Source organism: Ursus arctos, unplaced genomic scaffold, assembly GCF_023065955.2.
Source record: "Ursus arctos isolate Adak ecotype North America unplaced genomic scaffold, UrsArc2.0 scaffold_9, whole genome shotgun sequence".
NCBI lineage: Eukaryota > Metazoa > Chordata > Mammalia > Carnivora > Ursidae > Ursus > Ursus arctos.
In genome coordinates, this window is record NW_026623111.1 from 12,999,254 (window position 1) to 13,024,243 (window position 24,990).

At 46.3% G+C, this 24,990-nt stretch overlaps 1 protein-coding gene across 1 annotated transcript; it reads left to right on the top strand.

Annotated features, from left to right (window-relative positions):
* The first annotated feature begins 92 nt into the window (after positions 1-92).
* On the top strand, positions 93-24,832 carry LAP3 (leucine aminopeptidase 3). The gene is made up of 13 exons (XM_026514489.4): positions 93-336; positions 2,680-2,795; positions 4,106-4,160; positions 4,617-4,722; positions 5,828-5,987; positions 7,297-7,461; positions 10,299-10,457; positions 13,940-14,064; positions 15,288-15,376; positions 16,331-16,433; positions 21,312-21,391; positions 23,471-23,580; positions 24,266-24,832. Exons 1-13 carry the CDS (start codon positions 235-237, stop codon positions 24,453-24,455), a joined length of 1,560 nt encoding a protein of 519 aa, XP_026370274.1. The 5' UTR covers positions 93-234; the 3' UTR covers positions 24,456-24,832.
* The last annotated feature ends 158 nt before the right edge of the window (positions 24,833-24,990 follow it).

Below are 24,990 nucleotides of genomic sequence, written 5' to 3' on the forward strand. Positions count from 1 at the left end.
TGTCCGCGGGCAAGCAGGTCCGCACCCAAAAGCCACGCCCCTGTTGACCTCCCGCCACGCCCCTGGCAGCCTCCCGCCACGCCCCCGATGCCCGCTCGGCGCTCTCCCTGGACCTTTGCCCCGCCCCCTGAGCGCGCGCACGCTGCCCCCGAAAGCCCCACCCCGGGGCAGGCGCCCGTCCCCCCGAAACGCCACGTGCTCTCTGGAGGGCGGCGCTGGGGCCGAGCCGGGAAGATGTTCTTGCTGCCCCTTCCGGCTGCCGGGCGAGTCGTCGTCCGACGTCTGGGCGTGAAGCGTTTCTGGGCACGGGGTCTCGCCGCCGCAGACATGACGAAGGTGAGATGCCGTCACGGGAGTCCCGCTCTGGGCGACCAGAGCTTCGGGGCGGGTCGAGACCGTGGTGTCCCAGCTTCTGCACCAAGTTGCAAAACCCGGCTCAAAAGTTCCCTGGCTTTGCCGAGCTGGGCTTTGGCAGGGGCAGGTGGCGTTGGGCTCCCCATCCCCCGAGCTGTTTGCCGAAGGTGTCCATTCTTCCATCTTTTGCTTGGCGAGTGCTAGGTTCCGAACTCCGGCAGAGAGGGTGATAGCTGTGGCCTGAGCTCGCACTCTGTGCCGTGTCCCGAGCCCTTGTTTTGTTAGTCCGCGCTGTGCCCCAGGAAAGGACAGTGCCGATGGTGTTGCCATCGTAGCTAGGACGGAGCCCGCGTTTGGTGAGGTGCAGCGTCCTCTAATGTCCCAGAGGCGGCGGATCTCGGGCTCCACTCCCCCACCCATCCCCCCCTGAAGTGGAAGGCCAGGACAACAGGTCCTCCGGGACTAAATTAATTGCCTGAAAGAGTTTCTAGAGGAAAAATAGCGTCTCTCTGGGGAAAAGGGCTTTGCATGGGGACCCATATCGTCGTGAAATTAAAAGGAGAGCGTCTTGCAGGAGAAAAGCCTTTTCCATCTAATTGAGCTCAAAAAAATTACGAAGGTCACTATTGGGATGTGGAGGATCTGGAAAGGGCACTGGTTCGGTGGAAGGAGCACAAGCTTGGGAATCATACTTAAGGACCAGAAAAAAATGGCCCTGGCAAGGAATATTCTAGATAGGGCTTGAGTTCAGGCCTCCAGTTGTAACACGGGTGGCAGAGGAACCAGATGCCTTGTCCTGTGTTCTTTCCAGTACTGTACAACATCCTTCCCAGGTGACAGCTGGTCCTGTGTCCTCAGTTCCCCACTTGGTTCCACTGAATTCTGGGCAGTGGGCAGTCTCAGGAAAATTAGAATCTGGAAAAATTACAAGGAAGCGTATTTTTTAAAATTTTTTTGATGAAGAAGATAAAGGACGCTCCAAGTACCAGTATGATTTTGTGGGAAAGATGTAGGATTGTCAGAGGTAGTAATTGGCATTCTTGCTCAGTTCTGTTGCACATGGGCTGGTAGGTCAGACCAGGTTTCTGTCTCTTGGTCTGTGGGAATGAGAGTACATGTTCTTTCCAACTCACAGAGTTGCTGTAAGGCAGAAATCATTTTAAAGTCAAAAATTGCCATGCAAAGACAAATAGTGGTTCCCAGGTTTACTTCCTTCCTTCAGTTGTTTGAGGCGTGACAGGGTAAGCTGCTAGGTGCTGGGCACAGGGCTCGGCTCCTGCCCCTGCTGCCTCTCTGTGAGGATGCATCCTTCTTCTTTCAGCCTATGTCTTGCCAGAGTGTGTCTTTATATTGCCAAGTGCAGCCATTGGCTTTACTGTGGTAGCGTCCCACATTACCTGAAGATTGTGGGTAAGGTAAAACTTCCCTCTACTCTGCTGGATTCTGTGGCTGGACCTGGGAATTAAACGGATATATGACAGGTTAACAGGGAAAAGTGTACAAAATTTATTTGGTATTTTTACATGTACATGAGAATCTTCGAAAGGAGAATGAAGACCCGTAAACCTTGAGGCCTAACAGCTCATGTACCTTTTTAAACAGAGAACGAGCAATTGTGGGGATGTGAACAAGACAGAGGGGGTTGGGCTGGGGCAGGAAATTGTGTGACAGTGACTGGGAAGTATATGGGGGGGGAATCAGTGGAAGATAAGGGTTATTTTACTAGGTTTGTTTGTGTGGGTCCATTTTGGTGCTGACTCCCAGTCTCTGGGGATAAGAATGTTCTCTTCTTAGTACGGGGAGAACACCTTTCTTACAGGAAATTTTTTGCCCTGCTTTTAGGTAGAAAGTGGGATGTCAGCCCTTCTGCACTTGCTGTTTCTCATGTGCCTTTAGCTCAAAATAATCAATGTGTCCGAGTGGCATATTTTGGGGTGGCATGTTCCGAATCCCTTTGAGGTCTAATTTGGTTAAAAACGGATTTGTTTTCTTAAAACATCTTTCTGCCCTTCTTTATTTGGAAGTAAAGGAAACCCTTTATGTTATGAAAGCCCTTTCTTGGGAGGGACCGTGAAGACACAGGGCAGGTCGTACCTGCAGTCTTGCTTTGGCAGGAATTTGAAACATTTAGGCAGGATGTGAGTGTAGGTGACTGCCCAGCACCTGCTTTTTTTTTTTTTTTTTTTTTTTTTTTTTGGTTTTGTCCTTGAGGGGAACACAGTTTGGGTGGAATTGTTTGCTTCTTCTGGAACGTGGGGAACTCTGAGTTCCCCAGGGGATCTATTCTAATTATTCACATTTTTCTTTTCACTTGTTCTTTCTCAGGGTCTTGTTTTAGGAATCTATACCAAAGACAAAGAAGATGATGTGCCACAGTTCACGAGTGCAGGAGAGAATTTCGATAAATTGGTATCTGGAAAATTGAGAGAAATTTTGAACATGTAAGTATTCACCTATGGGTTCCAGTTTTTAAAATGCCCTGAAACTGAAAGAGAATTTCTTTTTATGCTTTACTGTTAGTAGATAAAAATGAATGGAAGTAAGTTGGCCAGTGTCTTCTCAGTGGAAGTGAAAGTATTTGCCCCTGGAATGCACTTTGGCACTTTTCCTTTCGGTAGGGGTGAGTCTACAATTCTGGGAAGTCAGGCCACTTCAAATCAGAAACATATTGTGAGAGACTGACCCAGAAAGATCTGGAAAGTACCAGATTTCCTCAGCCTACCCTCATCCTGCCCGCCTGCCTTCCCACCAGCCTGTCTGCCTCCTCTAATGTCCCTTCATTTATGGGGGACAGCCTGTCCCTGGACTAGTTCAAAACAGCTTATGGGTGCAGCTCCTTTCTTGGTGTGCCTTGAGTTTCAAAGTCTCAAAATCACCTGAGGGTATAGTTAGACTGCAGATTCTAATTCAGCGGATCTGGGTGGGGCCTGCGCTTGGGAGCCCTCAGATTAGCTATGATTTAGAGGTGGTGCAGAAACATGGGAGTTTCCATCTCCTTCTGAGCTGCAGGCCACGTTTGGCAGAAAGAGATGTGTCAGCATAAAGCCACTGCAAGTACATATTATTTGAATTATAGATAACCTGTTGGAACGTAGTATAATAATTATGTAATTGTCTAATCCCAGGGTAATAGAATTTGCATCCCTTCTCAATTCCCAGTCCTTCACCTAGACTGCCTTCTCAAGTGCTGTGATTAATTCATTAATCCGAAATCCACTGTTAGAGTACAGGACAGCCTGGCCTTCCTGACAGATAACTATCAGCTGCGGCACCAGGCCATCCAGTCCTCTGGCTATAATTATTCTTTGCCACCTGCTTTGTTTGGAACTTGCCCAATATCCCATCTGTACAGAACCCCCCCTCCCCACGCACCCCCAACAGCCTCCGGGCTGAACGCTGCAGTCAGGTCGGCCCTTACGGAAGATGGGAGAGTCGAGGCAGCCTTCATCCAGTGCTCAGCACCCTGTCTGTAGCCACACATCACCCAGCCAAGGCGTTGCTCTCTGTAGTTGTTTTCAAATAAATATGTACTAAATCCAGTGTGGGAGTTTGCTAAATGATTTTTGAGTTAGACTTAGAAGTGCTGCATCTGAAAAATCGGGCGTGAGAGAATTCTGTATCTTGATAAACGCAGCAAATTCACAGAAGCAGCAAAGTATTGTAATAATGCGAAAGGTGTGTATATGTCACTTGCCAAAGGAGCAGAGACAACTAATTTAGTTTTTAAAACAAATACTTCCTCTCGTTTTAGATCTGGACCTCCTCTGAAGGCAGGCAAAACCCGAACCTTTTATGGTCTACATGAGGTATGAGATGAAGCTGAGCTTTATTTGCAGAGCCTCAGTGAGCCCCCCTCCTGAGTGCCAAGTACTATGGCCGCACAGTGGGGCAGAAAATTTTGTATCTGATTGTATGTATGCTTCTATCCCTGTGTTAAGCCATACGTACTACTTATGGTTGTAAAGAGGTAATTCACTGGTAAGAAGCACTGTATCGCAGGCTGTAGGCTTTCTTTGTTCAGTTTCCAGAGTTGTGGCACAGGCTTCCATAGAATTATTTACAAGATTATCTTCACTCTACCTTTTAAACACACAAGTGATACAATTTTACTAAGATACAGGGTAAAACAAAACAACCAAATTTCACGGTGAGGTTCCTGTGCGGAGGTGAAGGTAATTGTGTGGGAACTCACGAACCCTTCCCCTCTGCAAATGGATGTTTCAAAGACCTGAAGTGGTCGATTTTGTGCATGTGCTGAACAGGACTTCCCCAGCGTGGTGGTGGTTGGCCTCGGCAGAAAGGCAGCTGGAGTCGATGACCAGGAGAACTGGCACGAAGGCAAAGAAAACATCAGAGCCGCTATTGCAGGTGATTGGACTTTTGAAATTTAAGGTTGATGGGGAGTCTTGAGGATGTCCTGTTTAAGACTGTCTCTTTCCGATCGCTTGGTCCTCGTAACCATCACCACGCCCCACCACGTTCACAGAGAAAAGACTCATCTGAGCAAATGCTCAGTTTCCCTTACACGGTATGCCTGGCCATACGTGGGTACAGAAGGCTAGCTTCTGGAATTTTAGTTTTGATATTGCCATAGCTTGTGTTTGGGGGTTTCACGACCATTTACTTGTTCCCTCATGCAGTGTTGACCTTAGAGCTTTATTTTACCAGAAAGTTATGGTGGGTTTTTTCCTTTTTGTAAGACAAACCGGGTGTGGCCTGGCTTTTAAATGATGTGGGATCCTCTTACTTACAATTAGAGAAAATGGATGCAAAGTGTGGGGTGCTTGTTTCATAATAGTTACCGAAGGTAGGAGTCTGTCCCCTTTTGTCACGTGCGTGGTTTACAAGTTGAGGTAGGTGCTACTGAGTCCCTGCTGAGCGGCAGAGTGAGGCCTTTACCACAGAGACTGCGGTCAAAGATGCTCTGAGAGACCTTGCTGAGGCGGTGATAATTAGCTTGCTTGATCTTCGGCCCTGTGGATATCGTCTCTGCTTGTTAAATCCACTTTCAAAGGTCATGTTGAGTGTTTCGTTCGTAACTTTTATTTGGGACTTTTTGCTGACCTGATCTTCATAAAACGCTGTGTTACCAATGGACTTTACTCAGTTCTTTGGATGTAATTTCAGTGTCATCATTCCTCTGCCATTTTTAATCTTGCAAGCTCTTGGTGACTGGAAAGCTTCGTCAGGAAATTCTCGTGTTTCAGAAGTCATAGAGTAAAGCCGTGACTTCTGAGGGCTCACTCCACCAGGAGCTGGGCCAGCCCTTTTATCTGTGAGTCTGTCCTCCCACTACCTGTCGGGCGTGGACACATCCTCACTTTGCAGAAGGAGGCTCAGAAAGGTCAAGTGTCAGCTGGGATTTGGACCCCAGACCTCTTGTTTTCTCAGTCCACAGCCATGCCTCTGCCTTCCACTACTGGGTTGCCTCTGACTGACTCCATTTTTTTGGTTTTTCTCTGTCCTTTTGAAGCGGGGTGCAGGCAGGTTCAAGACCTGGAAATCTCTTCCGTGGAGGTGGACCCCTGTGGAGATGCGCAGGCGGCTGCGGAAGGAGCGGTGCTCGGTCTCTATGAGTATGATGACCTAAAGCAGAAGAAGAAGGTCATCGTATCGGCGAAGCTCCATGGAAGGTGATGGAACAAAACCAAGATCGGAGTTGCGTTTCCTGACGTTCAGATAGTGGGGCCTCTGGATATGAGCTGCCCGCTTCTCAGTGTGGGCATGCCACACTGTCTGGGACCTCCCCCATCACCTCAGCCGTTTTACAAGTGTGGTAACTGTCCCCACGTCTTGCTCCTGGCTTTCACCAGGTGCATGTTTCAGCCCATGGCTTCCTAGGCCCCTTCGTGCTTGCTGGTTTCTAGGAAGCCAAACCACGTTGGATCTCTGAAGAAGAGGGAATGAGGTGACAGACAGGTCCCAGCAAGTGTTGATACAAATAATATCCATTTAGCCAGTATGTGCTGGCAGTGTTAAATGCCGGGATACACAGATAAAGGGCTGCGGTCCTTGCCCTCGGTCTAGTGGGGACAGTCATTTTTCAGCCAGCTTACTGAGTACCTACTGCATGGCACCCTATCTCTCCTGGGTTCTAGGAGATGAAGCCGCTGCCGTCAGGGGTAGACCAAGGTGAGACCTTCAGGAGATGGTGCTGTGAGGACAGCCCCGGGCTTGGCAGCTATGAGGGAGTGGTTTGGAATGAGAGCTCAGTGACCAGTCAGCCTGGCTTTGAGTCCTGGCTGCCTCACTTGCTGGCTGAGTACCCTCAGCGAAGTGACCAGAATCTCTGTTTCACTTCCTTCATTTGTTCAGTAGAGCTGTCATGCCAATGTCCTAGGGCTTTTATGGTGATCAACAGACACCGTCAAGTGCGTGGCACATGGCACATCCCCCATCTCTGTGCCACGTGTATTAGTTCCTGTTGTGCATAAGAAGAGCCGAGATCATGACACACATGACAGTATCTTTTCTTTTAAAGCTGCTCCTTGCCCTTTGGTGCACTTGGCGTTCAGAGCCCTGACCCGGGCAAAAAGAAGGCAGAAAGGCCTTCACTTTCATATCAGGACTGTTGCAGTGTGCCCGCTCCACAGCGAGCACCTGGGGCTGCATCATTCCTGCTGCACACGGGCCTTTGGAAAGATGGAAACCTCTTCCATCGGTTTGTGTGTGAGAGTTAGGGCTTCAGAGACCCATCAGCCCACCTCTTTTTCATGCACGTGAAATGTGAAGTGCTTCCCTCCTCTAACTCGGCTCAGCCAGGGCCTTGTTTTCTAGCTCTTTGTGCCTGCTGCCCTGGGTCAGGGCAGAGAATGATCCAGGTCCCATGTGTCCATTTTGCACTTGGGGTCTTCCCCCTTTTTATAGGGTAAGAGCCCTTCTAGCTGCAACACAGTATCTTGAGAGGTTGTCTGACAGTGACCTTGTGTTTTCTTTCACCAGTGGGGACCAGGAGGCCTGGCAGAAGGGCGTCCTCTTTGCTTCTGGGCAGAACTTGGCACGCCACTTGATGGAGACTCCAGCCAATGAGATGACGCCAACCAAATTTGCCAGAATTATTGAGAAGAATCTCCGAAGTGCTAGTGGTAAAACAGAAGTCCACATCAGGTAATGCAGGCTCGTGTCACAGACTCAGGGTTTTACGGGCAGGAGCCTTGGAGATCCTAAACGTCCAGCGCCCTCAGGAGACAAGATGACGCACTGGCAGCCGCAGACAAGCTGGGACAAGGGCTCAATTTGAGGTTCTTGTCATGCCTTTGAGCAGCACCCTGACTTTACGCTACATAACTGTGTGTTCGTAACAGTTTTCTTGAAATACAATTCACATAGCATACAATGTAAATACCATGTAAAGTGGGTCGTTTTTAGATTTTTACTATATTCCAGAGTTGTGCTACCATTACCTTAATAAATTTTAGAATAGTTTCATTACCCCAAAGAGAACCTTGTCCCCATTAGCAGGCACTCTTCATTTCTGTCTCGTCACCTCCGCCCCCCCCCCCCCCCGCCATCAGTTGGTGGACATTGGGTTGTTTCTCCCTTTTGGATACCATGAGTAATGAGGCTGTGAGTGTTAGTGTGTATGTTTTGGGTCTGTACCTAGGAGTCGAATTGTTGGATCAAATGGTAACTTTGTTTTATTTGTTGAAGAATTTGTATATTATGTTTCCTTTGGGTGAGCTCTGTCTTTTCTTTTTTTGACAAAAGTAAAGAGCACAGTATCCCTAAGTTGGTATGAAATGAGAATCTGTGCCTTGTGGATTCCCAGATTCGGTACCAGAGCTGGTGTTCCCGGGCAGGCCTGAGTGCTCGTCAGCAGCTGGGCTGCGAGACGTAAATGCCCGCCCCTCGAGTTCCTTTATCTTCCTACAATCTCCCCATAACCCTTTAAGCAAACCAGGTCTGAGCATTGGGGGATTTAGGACTAAAATGAATCAACAGGTATTTGCTTTACTTAAATAATTCTTTACTTCCAATGTTGTATCTCAAGGGAGCTTGCACTTAAAAGACTTCTTCAGTGCTTAATTGTGACTACAGTTCACATTTCTCAGGAAAATCCCTGTGGTCTAGACAGAGTGAATAAAAAGGTGTAACCTATAGAAAACATAGGGCTTAGAGCTTGATGACATTTTTGGAATGGCTGGCATGTATTTAATCTGTGGTAAGCTTTAGTATCTATAAAGGTATCTTGGCAAAGACTATTTCTTGTTTTATTTGAGGAGACACCAGAGCTACGTTGTGTCAACAAAGAGTGGCTGTGGGGTCACACACCCATGAGGGTGCCTCCTGTGCGTGCCTGGGAATTTGGCATACAAAGGTCCAGGGTGGTGGTCTTTGCCCTCAAAGAAGCGAGGAGCTTATAGGCAGGAATAGGCAGGGAGAAGGCGTACGCAGAGGAGCCTAGTCGAGGAGGGTTCTGGAAGAGCCAGAAAGGCTTGCCAATGAAAATGGTGCCTAAGCAGAGTCTAGAAGATGGCATAGAAGTTAGCAGATGGAGAGAGAGTGGGCAGGGCATTTCAGGTGCAGAAGCGCATGTGCGGTGGCTCCTTGGGAAACTTCCAGGGCTTGTGAGCCAGCCACGGGAAGGTTCAGCCAGAGATGAGGCGGGTCAGGCAGGCAGGGTTTAACCCATTAAACTGAGACAGCCGCACCAAACCTGCTGTAGTGTAGATGGCTAGAAGTCAGAGAACTACAGACGGGACTTCGAGAAGGTCAGGGTTTTCATAAAGCATCAAGTACTGAGTTTGTGGTTAAAAATATCCACATTATACAGTCTTGCTGCTTTTGAAGTGGTGTTTTCATTGTCATCCCTTCTGTTTTTATGTTCTTTTTCCTCTGAAGTCTGGTGGCCATCTCCCCATGGCAAAACCTGAGTTTAATAGTTACAACGAACGGATAGACAAGTGTAGGAGGAGCACTCCTTGGATGAGGTTTTTTCTGCTTTCCCTCTTGGAATGTAGGATTTCTCTCCTGGCCTAGTTGCTGTGGCCAGAATTCAAGACAAAGACCTTTGTAACCCTCACCTGCCAGGAATAGCGATATGGCGTCTGTTTTCTGGTTGGCATTACAGACTGTTCCCATTGGATCACCCCCTGGCGATGCCGTGTTTGTTAAGTAATTACTGGTTTTCCCGCTTCAGGCAGACATCTCAGACTGCAGCTGAAACTGTGAGAAATTGTGTGACAACATTGAAAAGGTCAAATTCCAGCAATTCTAAAAAAGCAAAGAATTGTGATACTTTAGTCCAGTCATTGGAGAGTAGCTTTGTCGGGGTTTTTGTTTTCTTTGTTTTTTGTTTTTATTGGTTGGTTTTTGGGTCATTTTTAGAAATACAAAACATAAAGCACTGCACCCCATAACTGCTTTTAAGCATTCTTTATGGTCTCTTTATCTTACGTGAAAACTTCAGGTAGAGATCAGTAGATTAGGGGGAACAAGTCAAGTAATAAGTACTTCCTGACTCTGTCCTGTTCCCTGATGTTGTGTTGTGCACTGTGGGTGAATTCTCTTAGTAATTCTGGAGCTCGTCTTTTCACAGACGTATCATCATTGACCTTTTTTTTTTTTTTTTTAAGATTTTATTTATTTATTAGAGGGATTTAGCAAGAGAGAGCTCGAGCAGGGGGGAACAGGAGAAGCAGGCTCCCCACTGAGCTGGGAGCAAGATGCGGGGTTGATCCCAGGACCCTGGGATCATGACCTGAGCTGAAGGCAGACGCTTAACCGACTGAGCCACCCAGGCACCCTGACCTCGTTTTATAGATGAGGAAACAGGCTCAGAATCAAGTGGCCTAAGAATATACAGAGAGCAAGTAGGATGTGATAATTGAAGCATTAACACATGTACACGTTTTAAGAGTTTGACACACGGGTAAGTATTTTCTAAGTTATTTTGAAATAGAGATAACCAGCCATATTGACTTTTCTCCTTTTCTGCTCTGTAGACCCAAATCTTGGATTGAGGAACAGGAAATGGGATCATTCCTAAGTGTGGCCAAAGGATCTGAGGAGCCTCCAGTCTTCTTGGAAATTCACTACAGAGGCAGCCCCAATGCAAGCGAGGCACCCCTGGTGTTCGTTGGGAAGGGAATTACCTTTGACAGGTACCTCTTCACACCTGTGCTTTGTAGTTTGGTGAATGCTTTGTGTGTACTCGTATCGTTTCTGTAAAGTTTGCTTCAGAAGCGTGGTGTTTGGTCCAATCTTATATGATAACTTTAAATGTATTAAGCTGCCATTATAAGCTGCTCATTGTGTGTCAGAGACTCCGCTAGGCATCTGACATGTGTTGTCCTTGATCTTACTCCTAGGAGTTAGGCAGACCTTCTACAGGTCAGGAAAGCATGGCTTGGAGAGGTGAAGTAATTTGCTTAGAGCCCCGTAACTCACACGCAGGGTTGGAAGTCAAACTCAGGTTCTGTCTTTAAAATGACCTGAGATCTTCCCACTGTACACTTTGATTTTCCTGGGTGGGTATTAAGGCTCCCTCGTGAGGATAACGGGGATGCAGCTGTTTGGATCATGCCATCGCCCCTTTGCTTGCTTCCAATTACTTTCTTTAGCTGACCAGCCCAGCTCGCGTTAATCTTATTAAACCGTAAGTATTCCTTAGACTTGGGAACTGTCTGGCTATTTCACGCAAGGAGAAGCTGAGGTGGAGGAGATGGTGTAGGTTCATATTTCCCGTGGGAGGCATTGGCTGCTAATTAAGCATGTGGGTTAAGAAGGATTACTTGGCCAAAAACTAGGGTAGATAAAACACATGAGATTTTTGTTCTGTTTTTTTTTTTTTTTTTTAACTACAGGACTTCTCAGGGCATGGAACATAGCATTTTCTAGGCTTCCTTTTGGAGGGAATTTATTTCTCATGGGACTCATGGAAACTACTTCAGAAAATGGTCCTATAGAGCCTTAAAATCTGGGTGTCTCCAGTACCTGTGCGCACCCATTCAGATGCTGTCTGAAATGTGAATGAGTGCAGCCCCCACAGGAATGCTTCCAGGTGCCGTGAGACCCAGCCCGGGCAGAGCTGGCCGCCAGTGGGGTCCTCCTTATGTTAGCCTCCTCTCTCTTCCGCCCAGAGGTCCACCTTCTCTCCTTTGAAGCCTCGGTCTCCAAACAGTCATTCTGTAGCCCATCACTAAAAGGTTCAGACTCACATTATCCACAATATGCATATTGATTTTTAAGTTACATCCGTATGCTATCATAGACATAAGACTTTAGTGTCTATCGTAAAGCACGACAGCAAATAAAAATTAGAGAGTGAAAGTTATGCTGTTTTTAAATGTCTTGCTAATTGTGATGATTTTATACCGTCTTGGGCTAAAATCTCAATGCAGCATTAATGCTCAGTGTGAAGTTTATGGTTAATTTAAATCCGTACTTGAATTTGTGCTATGAGAATATTTTATCAAGGAAGCCTGACTTTGTTTTTGGGTTTAGAGAAAGCTTCCTCAAAGGAGTGACAGGTTCAGCTAAAAATGGGAATGGTATGGTATGCAGAGCAGGGCGTAGGGCAGGGAAGAGCTTGGTAGAGGCTGCAAGGTGGGAAGGACGAGGGAACTCCTGGCGCTGACAGACGGGAGAGGCTGCCGCAGAGCGTGGCAGGGAAGGAAGCCCTTAGCGGCTGGGGAGGTGGGTGGTTCTGGGCCCAGTTGCATTTTGGACTTTACTCTAAGAATAATTTGAAGTAGCTGAAGGGTGTCTAGCCAAGGAAAGTCTCTGTTTTCTTCTCTGAGTATTACAGTTTTAGCATTTAAGGCTGTGATCCATTTTGAATTTTGGTGCTTGCTGTGGAAAGCATTTTTTTTTCTTTCCATATAGATGTGTATTTGTTGCAAAACTGTTTGTTTAAAAGACTATCCTTTCTCCACTGAACTACCTTGCACCATTGTTAATCAGTTGGCCACATTATTGTGGGTCTAAGTCTGGCCTCTTTGTCTTTCCCCCAGGGCCTTGCGACCAAGTGTCTAACGAGTACAGCCTTGTCTTGACGTGTAGTGATGAGTCCTCCCGCTTTGCTCTTCTTTTTCACAATTACTTTAACTGTGTTCTTTGCATTTACGTATCAATTTTAGAATCCACTTACGATTTTTTACACACACACACAAAGCCTACCATCATGTTTGTTGAGGTAGATATTTTTTATTTTGGTAAAAACAGTAGTTGTGTGAGGACTGAAATGAAGGGGGTAAGACTGATACAGGGGGACCTGAGTTTGTAGGAGCCATGGCAGGCACCCCATGACTTGGTGGTGGCCTCACCAGGATGGATGCAGTAGAAAAGAAATGGGTGGATTTGAGAAAGATCTAAAAGGTGAGCAGTGCTTGTCGGTTACTTTGAACTGTAGTCCTCACTGGAGAGTGAGGAAGATGTGAGCAAACAGAACGACCTCATGTACTGGTGTCTTCCCCGCCCCCCACCCCTCCATGGGGTTCTCTCTGGACTTCTTGAACCTGGAGTGTGTTTCTTTTCTTATTCTGAGCCAGTAGATCGTCTTTAATTCTGGGTGTAATTGACAGCCATCTAATTATCAGGTGCTTCCGAGGCGAGTGCAAATTAGGACTTAATCTCTAAGGACAGCAGACCTCTGCAGGGAATAGTCTCCGGAGTCGCTGGGGCAGGTCAGCAGCGGGTCTCAAGAGAGAACTCACAGTCAGAGCCCCGCAGCCCAGCCGGTGAAGCAAGTGGCTGCTGGACTGTTGCAGACGGGAAGCAGAAAAGTCACTAGGTAGTTACAGAAGTCTGTTCAGGAGAAGTAGTTTGGGTTTTTGCTAACTGAAACCCTTCTTAGCACTCATGTTTGAGTGCTGTCTTTAAGGCTTTGGGTGATCGTCTTTTGTTCTTTCATTTTTTTAAAGAGGTTATTTGAGAGTGTTAGAGCACAAGCTGGGGGCGGGGTGGGGCGGGGTGTGGGAGAGAGAGAAGCAGGCTCCCCGTCCAGCAGGGAGTCCGAAGTGGGGCTCGATCCCAGGACCCTGAGATCATGACCGAGCCAAAGGCAGATGCTAAACCAACTGAGCCACCCAGGCGCCCCTGCGCGAGCATCTTTCTTGTGCCTCTCTGCCTGATTCAGGTTGTATTTTGCCATCAGCAGGATGAATCACACCTTAGGGATGTCGGAGGGAATTGTTGTCTGTCCGTCCCTTCACTTGAGAGGCATCCTCCTAGTCTTCTGAGCTTGTTGGCTTTCCTTCCTCAACAGTTTGTGACTCTCAGGTTTAATAAGTTGATCGATTCATAAAATTTGCTGAAAAGACAAATCTATGTGGGTGTCAGGAGTTAATGAGCAAATACAGAGATGGGATTTGAGCAGCACAGATTGCATGATGTAATAACGTTTCCACTGACACCGCTTACGTTTAATTCGAAAAGAAATAAAATGAGCTAAGACACCCATTTGTATTTTTATAAAGTTTGCAGTATCATCTTAAAATGTTGAAATCACTCAGATTCTCAATTCAGAAATCTGAATTTAATTTGCCAGGTACACAGTGCCTCCGTGTGTATGTTCTTTCTTAAGAAAGTGATGTGGGCCCTCTTTGCTGCCGCTGATGTTGCACGCTGTCCTTTTCTCCCACAGCGGTGGCATCTCCATCAAGCCCTCTGCAAATATGGACCTCATGAGGGCTGACATGGGAGGAGCAGCCACGATCTGTTCGGCCATCGTGTCTGCTGCCAAGCTGAACCTGCCCATTAACATCATAGGTGAGGGGGCAGAGGGGGGTGTCCCGGAGAGTGCTGGAATCCAGTCAGGCGGCAGAACAGACAGCAGACATGGTTTCCTCTAACCTGAAAAGGTCAAGAAATGGTTTTCATCAGGTAGAAGCTCTTTAGCTAAGTGTTGTCTTGTCTGAACTGATTGAGTTCAATGTGTTTTGCAGTCACGGGCTGTAGCTAGAATTGATTTTTTGTACTTCTGCAAAAAGCATTTAGCAGTCAGGGGCACATAATGCCAAGTTTGTGATTTACTCCAGTGACAAATGCTCAGTAAAAAGGGCCCTGCCGGCACAGTTAGTGATTGTCTCACAGGGGTCGTGGCTGATTACGTGGCAGGATATACAGAAAATGCGTGAGACAGAGAAAGGGTTCAGTCCACAGCAGCTCTCTGTGGAGTTCCAGATGCCAGACACACTGCTGGGAGTTTGCCATGTTTCAGAGGCGTGTGGGGATGGGGGGAGGCTTCGGTTAATGACTTCCCCAGTGTCACGTCCGTTGTGGTCTACCAAGGGAAGGCGTACTTGGACTCCAGGTCTGTCTCACATGCACCCTCCCCCGTCCCCGCCAATATCCTAGTCCTGTTTTGCGGAACTTTAAAAAGTAAGTTGCAGACATGACGTGTCACTCCCTAATGCTTCAGCATGTGTCTGTCTCCTAAGAACAAGGACATACTGTGTAATGACCATACCAGTATCACTCCCAGGGATGATACAGTCACCTAATTCAGATTTCCCAGTTGTCTACAAAAATGTTCATTTTTTATATGCACACACACACACACACACACTTACTTGTTTTTATTTTTGAGACCTAAGAGCCAGTTAAGGATCACACATTGCATGTGGTTGCCACGTCTCTAATTTTTTTTAATCCAGAACCTTTTTCCTGCCCTTTTTTTTTTTCCTTTCATGATATTGGCTGTTTTGAAGAGTTCAGGCTTGTCTTGTGATGGTCCACAGTTTGGATTTATTTGGTTGTTTCTTCATGATAGAATCAGGTTAGACTCCTTGGTTAGAACACTGCCTGAGTGATTGCACTTCCTGTGGCTGGTGCACACGATGTCAGCTGGGTCCTTGGTGATGCTAAATTTGGTCACTTGGTTAAGATGGTGTCTGGGGTATACTTCCGATGGCCCACCAGTGGCCTTGGTTGTGGGTGGTGAATGTGGACTCAGCACATTCCACTTTCCTTCATATATGCTTTTCCAATAGGTTTGGCCCCTCTTTGTGAAAATATGCCCAGCGGTAGGGCCAACAAGCCTGGGGATGTCGTCAAAGCCAAGAACGGGAAGACCATACAGGTGTGTGAATGCCACACATAGCCCTGCCCATTCTGGTGATTCTAGAGGAACCCCCAGTGGCCACAGAAGCATGCCTTGAATGGAAGCAGAGCCTGGGCTCCATTCAGGGGAGGGCGGTGTCTTCATTGCAAGTAGTTTTCCATATAAAATCGGAAGTATTTCTTTATGGGAATTGTAGAAGTATTTCCCCTATCTTACTGTTCCTCCTGTAAGCCATACACACACAGGTGACCACAGATCTGCCACAGGCCCTGCAGAGCACGGCGAAACAGGAAGAGCGTGTGCTGTTTTCTAGAGATAGACCCTGGGCCGTGATTAACGTCTTCCGTTTCGTGCTGAGGTGGAGCACACCGTCCTGAGTCGTGGGCTCTGCCCTCCCGGGGATGTGGCTGCAGGTCCCCCGCTGGGGCACCCGCACATGTGCACACACTGCATGTTATGCCTGGCCGCTGTTTAAAAGAAGGGACTCTTGATCTCAGCCCAGGTCTTGATCTCAGGGTCGTGAGTTTAAGCCCCACAGTGGGCTCCATGCTGGGTGTAGAGCCTACTTTAAAAAACCTTATAAAGTTGTTGAAGTTGCAAGAGTTCTCCTGTCTGGAGAGCCAGCCTGCCACTTCACTGCAGCCTTCCGAAGCTCTTCAGCTTCTTTGTTCTCAGAAATCTTGAAATTTTCCTTTTTCCTGTTAGATACTTGGTACAGTGGGCCAGACAATTTCTATTTGTTTCTGCTTCCAAAGTCATGAGCATGTGGTCATCAGCTCTGGTACAGGGATTATTAAATTATATTTGCTCTTCCGATTAAATACGTTCCTAATTGAAGTATAAGTCTGTTTGTGGTGCTCTGACAAATGTCGCACTAGCTTTTCTCACTTTTACGTTGAACAGTGCTGTAGCTCGTTTTGATAATCTTGACTTGTGTTCTTACCGCAGCTTTTTGGACCCTTCTCTTTGCAGGTTGATAACACCGATGCCGAGGGGAGGCTTATACTGGCTGATGCACTTTGTTACGCCCACACCTTTAACCCAAAGGTCATCATCAACGCGGCCACCCTCACAGGTCACACAGCCCGCTTTTCCTGTCTTTGTTTGAAGGAAGCCGTATTTGTTGGCGTAGGGTGCACATTAACTCCAGGCATGATTGTGCTGAAAGTTGGCTCCCTGCACTGCATTCAGATATCTTTCACCAGGGGAATTTTTCTTCAGCTGTATACTGTTTTAAACATTAGGTTTGTTGTTTTAAAACATTCCAGGCTGTAACTCTAAAAAAAGAAATAACAAGCAATTACATCAGCCCCTCCAGAGTCACCCCTGCAAATGACACTAAGAGGTGTTTTGTGGTATGATTGCTGTTTGAATCAGATCTGAAAATCTTAGTGATAGATCCCCAAATCAGGAGCTGTTTGTATTAATCACAACGTATCTGATGCTAGCTGAGTTTTCTGAACTCTTTGTACTTAATGTTATAAAGAAACAAAAACATTGTGAGGGGTGGGAAGGTCCTCATTTAAGAGGCGGTGCGGCGCAGGGTCCAGGCTGACTCACTGTCTCCCACTGAGCCACTTACAGCCCTTCAGCCTTGGGCAAGTTATCTGACCCCCCCGGGGCATCAGACCTGGGACATGTGTGTTACCCTGGCAGAGTGGTGGAGTTTGGGAGGAGTTTTTAGGAGGCCTCTTTAACTCAGCCCCTGCGTATGGCAGTCATTGGCTGAAGGAAGGCTAGAAGCCCACTGGTTTGTAGAGTCATGGACTCATTCCCAGAGGGATGACAACAGGCATTGCTTTGCTGCAAAAGGCAAACATAGTCTTTTGTCCCAATAGTTCTCTTCCAGGGATTCATTCTGTTTCTGTCTCTGCCTCTTTTAAGATTAAAATTTGGGTTTTTTTTTTTATCCTTTGGTTTTAATTCCTCCTCTGTTCCTGTGAGCCTTTATTTTGGCAGAAATCAGTTCATGTTTTCCTTTTTATGTGGCCCTGACAAGAGTGCGTAGATTTGCTGGGAGTCCTTTTTTAAGCCAGCGTTACAGTACTTTTGTGCTCGTCTACCTCCCTGTTGGATTTAGCAAACGTGAGTGGAGGCTGGGGGTGCTGAGGCCAGTGTTCGGGGGGCAGTGGTGAGGTGGGTGGTAAATGAGGAATCCTAGCCCTGGCCCTCCTCTGTTTTTGTTTCTGTTTTTTCCCTCCTGTCTGAGGGTGGGAGAGTTGGCCCCCGGAAACGAAGAGCAAGCTGCTGGGTGAGCCTTTACACTGCCCAGCTGTTGGCCTGGCTGAAGTTCCCCACACACTCACTGAGTCCCTTCTGAGCTCTAATCGCTGTGATCAGAAGGGAGGATAAGAAACCCTTTCCAGCCCCGGGTTCATGGTGGGAGGAAGTCCACAGATAGAGGACCTGATTCTAAAACTTGTCTTGCATCTTGGTAGCATGTGACTTTGGAGAAGGCCAAAGGGTCTCGTCTGTAAAAAGGGTATGGTAGCGTCTCACTTACAGGAGGGGTTTCTGTGCAGATGAAATGAGATGATAAAGGTTGATGTCCCGGGCCTGGCAGACAGTAAACCAGTGTTACTATCCTTGAAAAGGCAGGCCTGTAACAGACTGTAGGAGCCGTGGTGTGTTCAGGGGATGGCCATTCAGTCGTGCTGCCTGTTTTCATTTTCTTCGTGCGTGGTTGTGATTTAGGATGGAACAAGAGTGGTGACGTCAGCACCTTCCTTGGAGCTTTGGTGTTTCCGTGAGACTATGACAATCAGGTAACTTGATCAGTTAGGACCTTTGGCTCCCAATGGGCCTTGGAAAAGAATGCGGAAAGTAGGCCTCTGCTATTGGTAATTCTGAAATTGGTGATGGTAGCAGTTCTGTCACTGTATGTAGAAAGTAGAGCATTTTCTCAAGAATGTAATGAAATCAGCTGTAGAGCCTTGATCTCCATTGGGATCTTACAAAATAGTTACATCTGTCATTTCTTATTGCTTTAGTAGAGGAGATCACATTCTTACTTGAGGATCGGGCATCTCGCTGAGAACTGCTGCTTGAGCTGGGATCTGAAGGAGGAAGCAGCACTGGGTGGAGGAGGGAAGGAAGAGCATCCCAGCGGAGGGCACCCTTCACTTTGGGGCATGTGGGGGTAACGGTGAATGGGACTGGGAAGAGCACGGTGCGGCTGGGGTGGGCGCACAAGGCCAACATTCTAGGAGGCACCAGACCCCCAGCTTGGCCTTGATGTGTTACTGGGGTTTGTCCCGATCCAAGTGCAGCAGGAAGCTATGGGGACGATAAGATCATGTTTGTGCCTTGAAAGGGCCCATGCTGGCAGTGTGCGGAATGCCTTGGAGAAGGGCCCGAGGTGACTGGCAGGCCAGCGAGGCCAGTGAGCAGTGTGCTTGTTGACTCTTGGAGATGCGTAAGTGTGTGTGTTACGGATGAATGTTACAGTGTCTGCAGGTGGCTTCAAAATGCTCTGTTGGGCAGGGGGTGTGGATGAAACAGGTTTGCCCAGGAGTGGGTAATTGTTGATTCGGTTAACAGGTATCTATGCATTTATCTTGCTGTTCTCTTTGTGTATATTTGGAAATTCCCAGAAGTTTATGTTGTTGCTGTTGTTGTTGTTGTTTTTAAAGATTTTATTTATTTATTCGACAGAGAGACAGCCAGCGAGAGAGGGAACACAAGCAGGGGGAGTGGGAGAGGAAGAAGCAGGCTCATAGTGGAGGAGCCTGATGTGGGGCTCGATCCTATAACGCTGGGATCACGTCCTGAGCCGAAGCCAGACGCATAACTGCTGTGCCACCCAGGCGCCCCTGTTGTTGTTTTTTAAGACAACATTACTGCAGTCCAGTTTGAGGGGATGATGGTAGTGGTGGGGAGACGTGGGTAGGCTCGAGAGAGAATTGGGAGGTAGAGAGTAACAAAACTTGAGGAACAAATGAGCAAACGGACCCGAGGTGTCCCGATGTCACGCAGAATCCCAGGGTTTTACAGATGGGTCACTACTTGTTATTTTAAATTGTCAACTGTTCGAAATCCTTTATGATTAACTATTATTGTAATTTCCTCGTGATGTTTTGGGGAAAATGTACAGTCCGGTGCCCTCATGACACAGAGGAATGGGTTTCTGAAGTGCTACTCCCTTCCCTGGAGAGTCCACGTAATTGTGGCATGTGCGTGGCCTCTGGGTTAACCAAGATAAACAAAATGAAACGACAGCTCTAAGCTGTATTTCTTAAATCAGAGATGTGTGCAAATATTTACCCACAAACATAACAAGTCTAGGGGTCACTCATTGGGTGTCCTACAACCAGTAATCCCAACTGCGAAGAAATGGAAGGACGTGGGAAGTTTTGTTTATTATAAAAAAAAAGAAGTCTGCGAAACAGTGTATATAATTGTATTTTCAAGGATTCATTTTCTTGGGGAAGATGCTAACAAGCAGTCCATGCAAAGCCACCACGCAAAGGCACAGGTAGGGATTAAGGAGCAACCTGGACATGCCTTGTATCATAGGGAGCACGTCCCACCTTGTGAAAACTATCAAATTTCCCTCATCTCCTGTGGCGTCTCCTCTGATGTTCCAGGAGTGTCCCAGTACTGGATGCTAGCGGGGTTTGCGTTTCCCTTTGGCTGAATACTGAGCTCCTGTGTGCCAGGCAGTGTGCTAGGCCCTAAGCACATACTTAGGAATCAGACATGATCCCTGCCCGAGCTTGCAGCCAGGGCCAGGTGAGTAACACATGAAACTGCTGGGAGCTGGTATTAGAACCAGAGAAGGTGGCACTGAGCTGTAGCACCTAATTGTGGTTGGTGCTCAGGAACGTGTGCCCACAAAGAACCTGGAAATCTGGATTTTTAACTTGATTTTTAAAAATATATTAGTGTAGGGGCACCTGGGTGACTCAGTTGGTTAGGTATCTACCTTTGGCTCAGGGTCCTGAGATCGAGCCCCGCCTCGGGCTCCCTGCTCAGCGGAGAGTCTGCTTCTCCCTCTCCCCCTCCCCCCTGCTTGTGCTCTCTCTCATGTGCACGCAAACGTGCTCTCTCTCTCTCTCAAATAAATAAATAAAATATTTAAAAAATATGTATTACTATAAAAAGAGAAGTCAACCAATGGATGCACCTTTGTTGGAGAAGGAAATGCAGATGAAACAAATATGTATGATAAAATAATAATACTTTTTTCCAAAAAAAAGAAAAAGGGGCAGAGAATCTTAATAGCAGATACTTAGAGATGTGATTAAAAATATTGAGGAATTAGAGGGGCGCCTGGGTAGCGCAGTCGTTAAGCGTCTGCCTTCGGCTCAGGCATGATCCCAGAGTCCTGGGATCGAGCCCCACATCAGGCTCCTCTGCTGGGAGCCTGCTCCTTCCTCTCCCACTCCCCCTGCTTGTGTTCCCTCTCTCACTGGCTGTCTCTCTGTCAAATAAATAAATAAAATCTGTAAAAAAAAAAATATTGAGGAATTAGAGATGCCTAATGTCCCACAGAAAGTAAATTATGATCTATTGTACCCAGTGGACTTTTAAAATCATTAAAACTACTTTCTGATGTTTGTTTCTAAAAGAGGAATAAATGTTTAAAGCATAAGAGGAAGAACACATACTTGGACATGAACAGTATGGTCTTAATTATGTTTTTTAAAAGTTTAGAAAAAATTTCAAAGGTGATATATTAAAAACATGTAATGGTTATGCTGATGATGAGATCGTTCATGATATTTGGTATTGTTTCCTTTTTTACATTTTCCTTAATAATTGAAGTTGAATTCTAGTTGAGAAACTAGGAAGATACTAAATATATACAGTAAGGATTTCCGAAGCTTCTCTAGTTTTGTAAATGAAGCAGATATTAAACTCAAATTACAGGCTGAAGTTTTGGTTTGAGCAGCAGAGAAACCCATAGTGCCTGGATAGACTGAACGCTGACCTGAGGGCTTGTGTCTTACAGGTGCCATGGACATAGCCTTGGGGTCCGGTGCCACTGGAGTCTTCACCAATTCATCCTGGCTGTGGAACAAACTATTTGAGGTAGGAATAACAGGTAGAGAGTAAAATGACATGATTAAATTTTTCTAGCTAGAATAGCATTTTTTACTGTTTTATTATCCCTGTGTTAAAGTGATTTTTATGTTGTAGATTTGCCTTTGGTTTGAAAATACAGTACACTCTATTCCATGTGCTTTGGGTTCTCTGTAAATGTTCCAAAATGGTAGCTATGATACCATATTTCTCCTCTCTTCCTGTGGCCTCAGAATGATGTGAAAGTGCCTCACAAAACCATGGCCATCGTGCAGACTCCCTGAGGTAGAAAACGTTATGAGAACAGCTTTGACAAGGAAGGGATGACCTTTAGTGAATGCTTGTTGTGAGTAAGTAGGGCTTGTCCTGAGCCATTCGTGGGCGGTGATAAGGACGTCCTCCGACTGCTGTGCTCTGTGCCTCCTGCACACCCGTGTTCGTAGCCAGCCTGCTTCTTGCAAACAGCAGTCTCTCATCACTCCCTCCCCCATGCCTTCGCCCACTGCCTGCGCTCTCCTTAGCCCACCCCACTCAGCCTTACCTAGCCTGGCTGGAGGCAGCCTGCAACCCCAGCCTCTTGGAGACACCCCACTCTTGGTAGCTGTGATCATCTCTCTAGTTCCCTTCTTCACTGACTTCTGTTTTGGCCTCCTTCGCCAGTTTATTCCTTCGTCTGCCCCTTTGGTGGGTGTTCAGTCCTAGACCACATTCTCTTCTTTTCCCCTGTCTTCACGGGGAAGCCCAGTGGCTTCAGCTAGCACCTCTCTGCCATGTGCTCCTGTCTCTCTCCTGAGCTCCGGACCCCGTGTATCTGCTTGGTAATGAGACAGCTCCCTCTGGTACCTCCCTCTTTCAACAAGTAGTGAATAGGAACCTACTATGTGCCAGTGGGAGACAAATCCAAAATGTCCTTGAATACATCCTTGATGTTGGTTTACGGTCCTAAATTTACCCTTGCTGCCCAGCCCTTGTAGGAGTCAGCTCAGTCATCACTGTGCAGGCTGGGCAGGGGGGACTCTGGCCTGTCATGAACTCAGTATCCCTCTTTACTAAGCACCCACAGTGCTGTTGTTTTGATTGTTTTAAATTTAAGCTTTTTTTAAAAAAAAAATCAAAGTTCTGTGTGCATAAACATTTAAATACCAGTCAGCAGTCTACAACAGTCTACAGTCTTGTTTTCCTAGAGGCAACTGCTTTCAACCCTGGAGCTGATTCAGCTGCTGTTTACCCATGTCTCCAAATAACAGCTTCTGTTGCTGCTTCCTGACTTTTCACTTTGGGGTCTTCTCTCTGACCACAGTGGTGGTGTTTTTTTTTTTTTTTAAGATTTTATTTATTTGACAGAGAGAGACACAGCGAGAGAGGGAACACAAGCAGGGGGAGTGGGAGAGGGATAAGCAGTCTATCCGCTGAGCGAGGAGCCCGATGCGGGGCTCAATCCCAGGACCGTGGGATCATGACCTGAGCCAAAGGCAGACGCTTAACGACTGAGCCACCCAGGCGCCCCTGACCACAGCGTATTCAAACAGTCTGTGTATCTGTTTCTCCTACCAGCCTCTGGGCCTTCTGATGGCTCGGATAATAAATTTCTTTATAGCCCCAACACCTGGTGGTGCTCTGTCGAGATTCAGGAAATGATGAATGTGAATGAGTGTGTATATGATTATGTGAGTGAATAAGGTCACCTTGTGTTGGGCTCTGGTCTTCGGTGGTGCAGTTTCAGACATGTATGCCTTAGTACACCGAGGTGACAAGCATCACAAAGGCTGTTTCCCCATAATCAGTCCCATAAAGTCGATGTACTGCCAGATACCAGCTTATTGTAAATTGAGATCTGTAAGAATTGATGATTTTGGCAAATGCCCTACACATTTGTAGGATATTTTATAACATTCCTCGTTTCTTTTATCATTCTTAAGTAAATCTTTTCATTAACTGAAATGATTCTGGACCTGGTTGAATAGTTTTCTGTTTTAGAGGAGCAGGTCAAAACAGTCTTTCTTTCCAGTATTGAATACATCAGTGCTCTGAATTTAACCAGACCTACTTCATGCAGTCTTCCAACTATTGTACCTGTTTCTTCTTTAGGCCAGCATTGAAACCGGGGACCGTGTCTGGAGGATGCCTCTCTTTGAACATTATACAAGACAAGTTGTAGATTGCCAACTTGCTGATGTTAATAACATTGGAAAATATAGGTATGTAAAAGGAGCTATAAAAGTACATTTTTACGGGGCGCCTGGGTGGCACAGCGGTTAAGCGTCTGCCTTCGGCTCAGGGCGTGATCCCGGCGTGATGGGATCGAGCCCCACATCAGCCTCCTCCACTATGCGCCTGCTTCTTCCTCTCCCACTCCCCCTGCTTGTGTTCCCTCTCTCACTGGCTGTCTCTATCTCTGTTGAATAAATAAATAAAATCTTAAAAAAAAAAAAAAAGTACATTTTTACAATCACTGGTTACCAAAATGACCACTTTAAATCTTATGCCCTTTCACAGGAAGTGTAGCCAATTTCCTTTTGATACTGTGCTCATAGGCACTAATTTTGAACGTCTTTAATTTTCAAGGTATTTTACATCTCGTGCTCAAAATTTTGCATGTTTTCACAGCTAAAAGTCATATTAAACAAATTGTAGGGGAAAGAGATGAAAAAATAGGTGAATTCATTACCATGGGGAAGAAGAATCTAGAATTTATCCTTTATTGCTTAAAGCTATGTCTGAAAATAAATATTCTGAAAGTGGTTTTTGGGTTACATTCTTAATCTCATAAACTTGACTTTTGCTCTCTGGTCACGGAAGCTGCTTAGCGAGAAGAGGGTCTTAATGAAATGTTGAGTGCACGTTTACATGGGGTTAAAAAGTGATTTTTGTCGTCCTCTTCAGGTCTGCAGGAGCATGCACAGCTGCAGCGTTCCTGAAAGAATTTGTGACTCATCCTAAGTGGGCACATCTAGATATAGCAGGTGTGATGACCAACAAAGATGAGATTCCCTATCTGCGGAAGGGCATGACTGGGAGGCCCACAAGGACCCTGATAGAGTTCTTGCTTCAGTTCAGTCAAAACAATGCTTAGTTCAGATCCTCTAAAAATCTCACATTCTATCTTAAATGGGCAGTTGAGCCTCAAAATATTTTTGAATGAATGGATGAAAATCTTTCAAAGGAAACAAAGAGTGGTGTTTAAAAATGTAGAACAAAAGAAAATTTGGTTGCCTTGATTGGGTCATTTTATGTAGAGATTTGTAAAGGTAAAGCTAATCTCTTGCTTGGCAAAGATTTTTAAGATATTCTATAAATGAGTAAATGTTTAAAAACTACCTAATTAATTTTCAGAGTATATGTTTTTAATTGAGGAACAAAGTTGTCTTTTAGATTTGTGATGCGAGGAATAAATTAAAGGCTACTATGCAATTGTCAGAAATAATAAATCAACTTTTTGTGCTTCCTGGAGTGGCTCTGGTGTTCTGTATTACTGCATACTCAGTGACCGTTACAGCAGCTTGTCTCTTCTGGCTGTGTTACGTGAACTAAGTAAGATGGTACAGTATTTTCTCAGTGTTAATCATTTTAGGGCACTCAGTGATGAGTTTATCAGTTGGTGAGGTAGG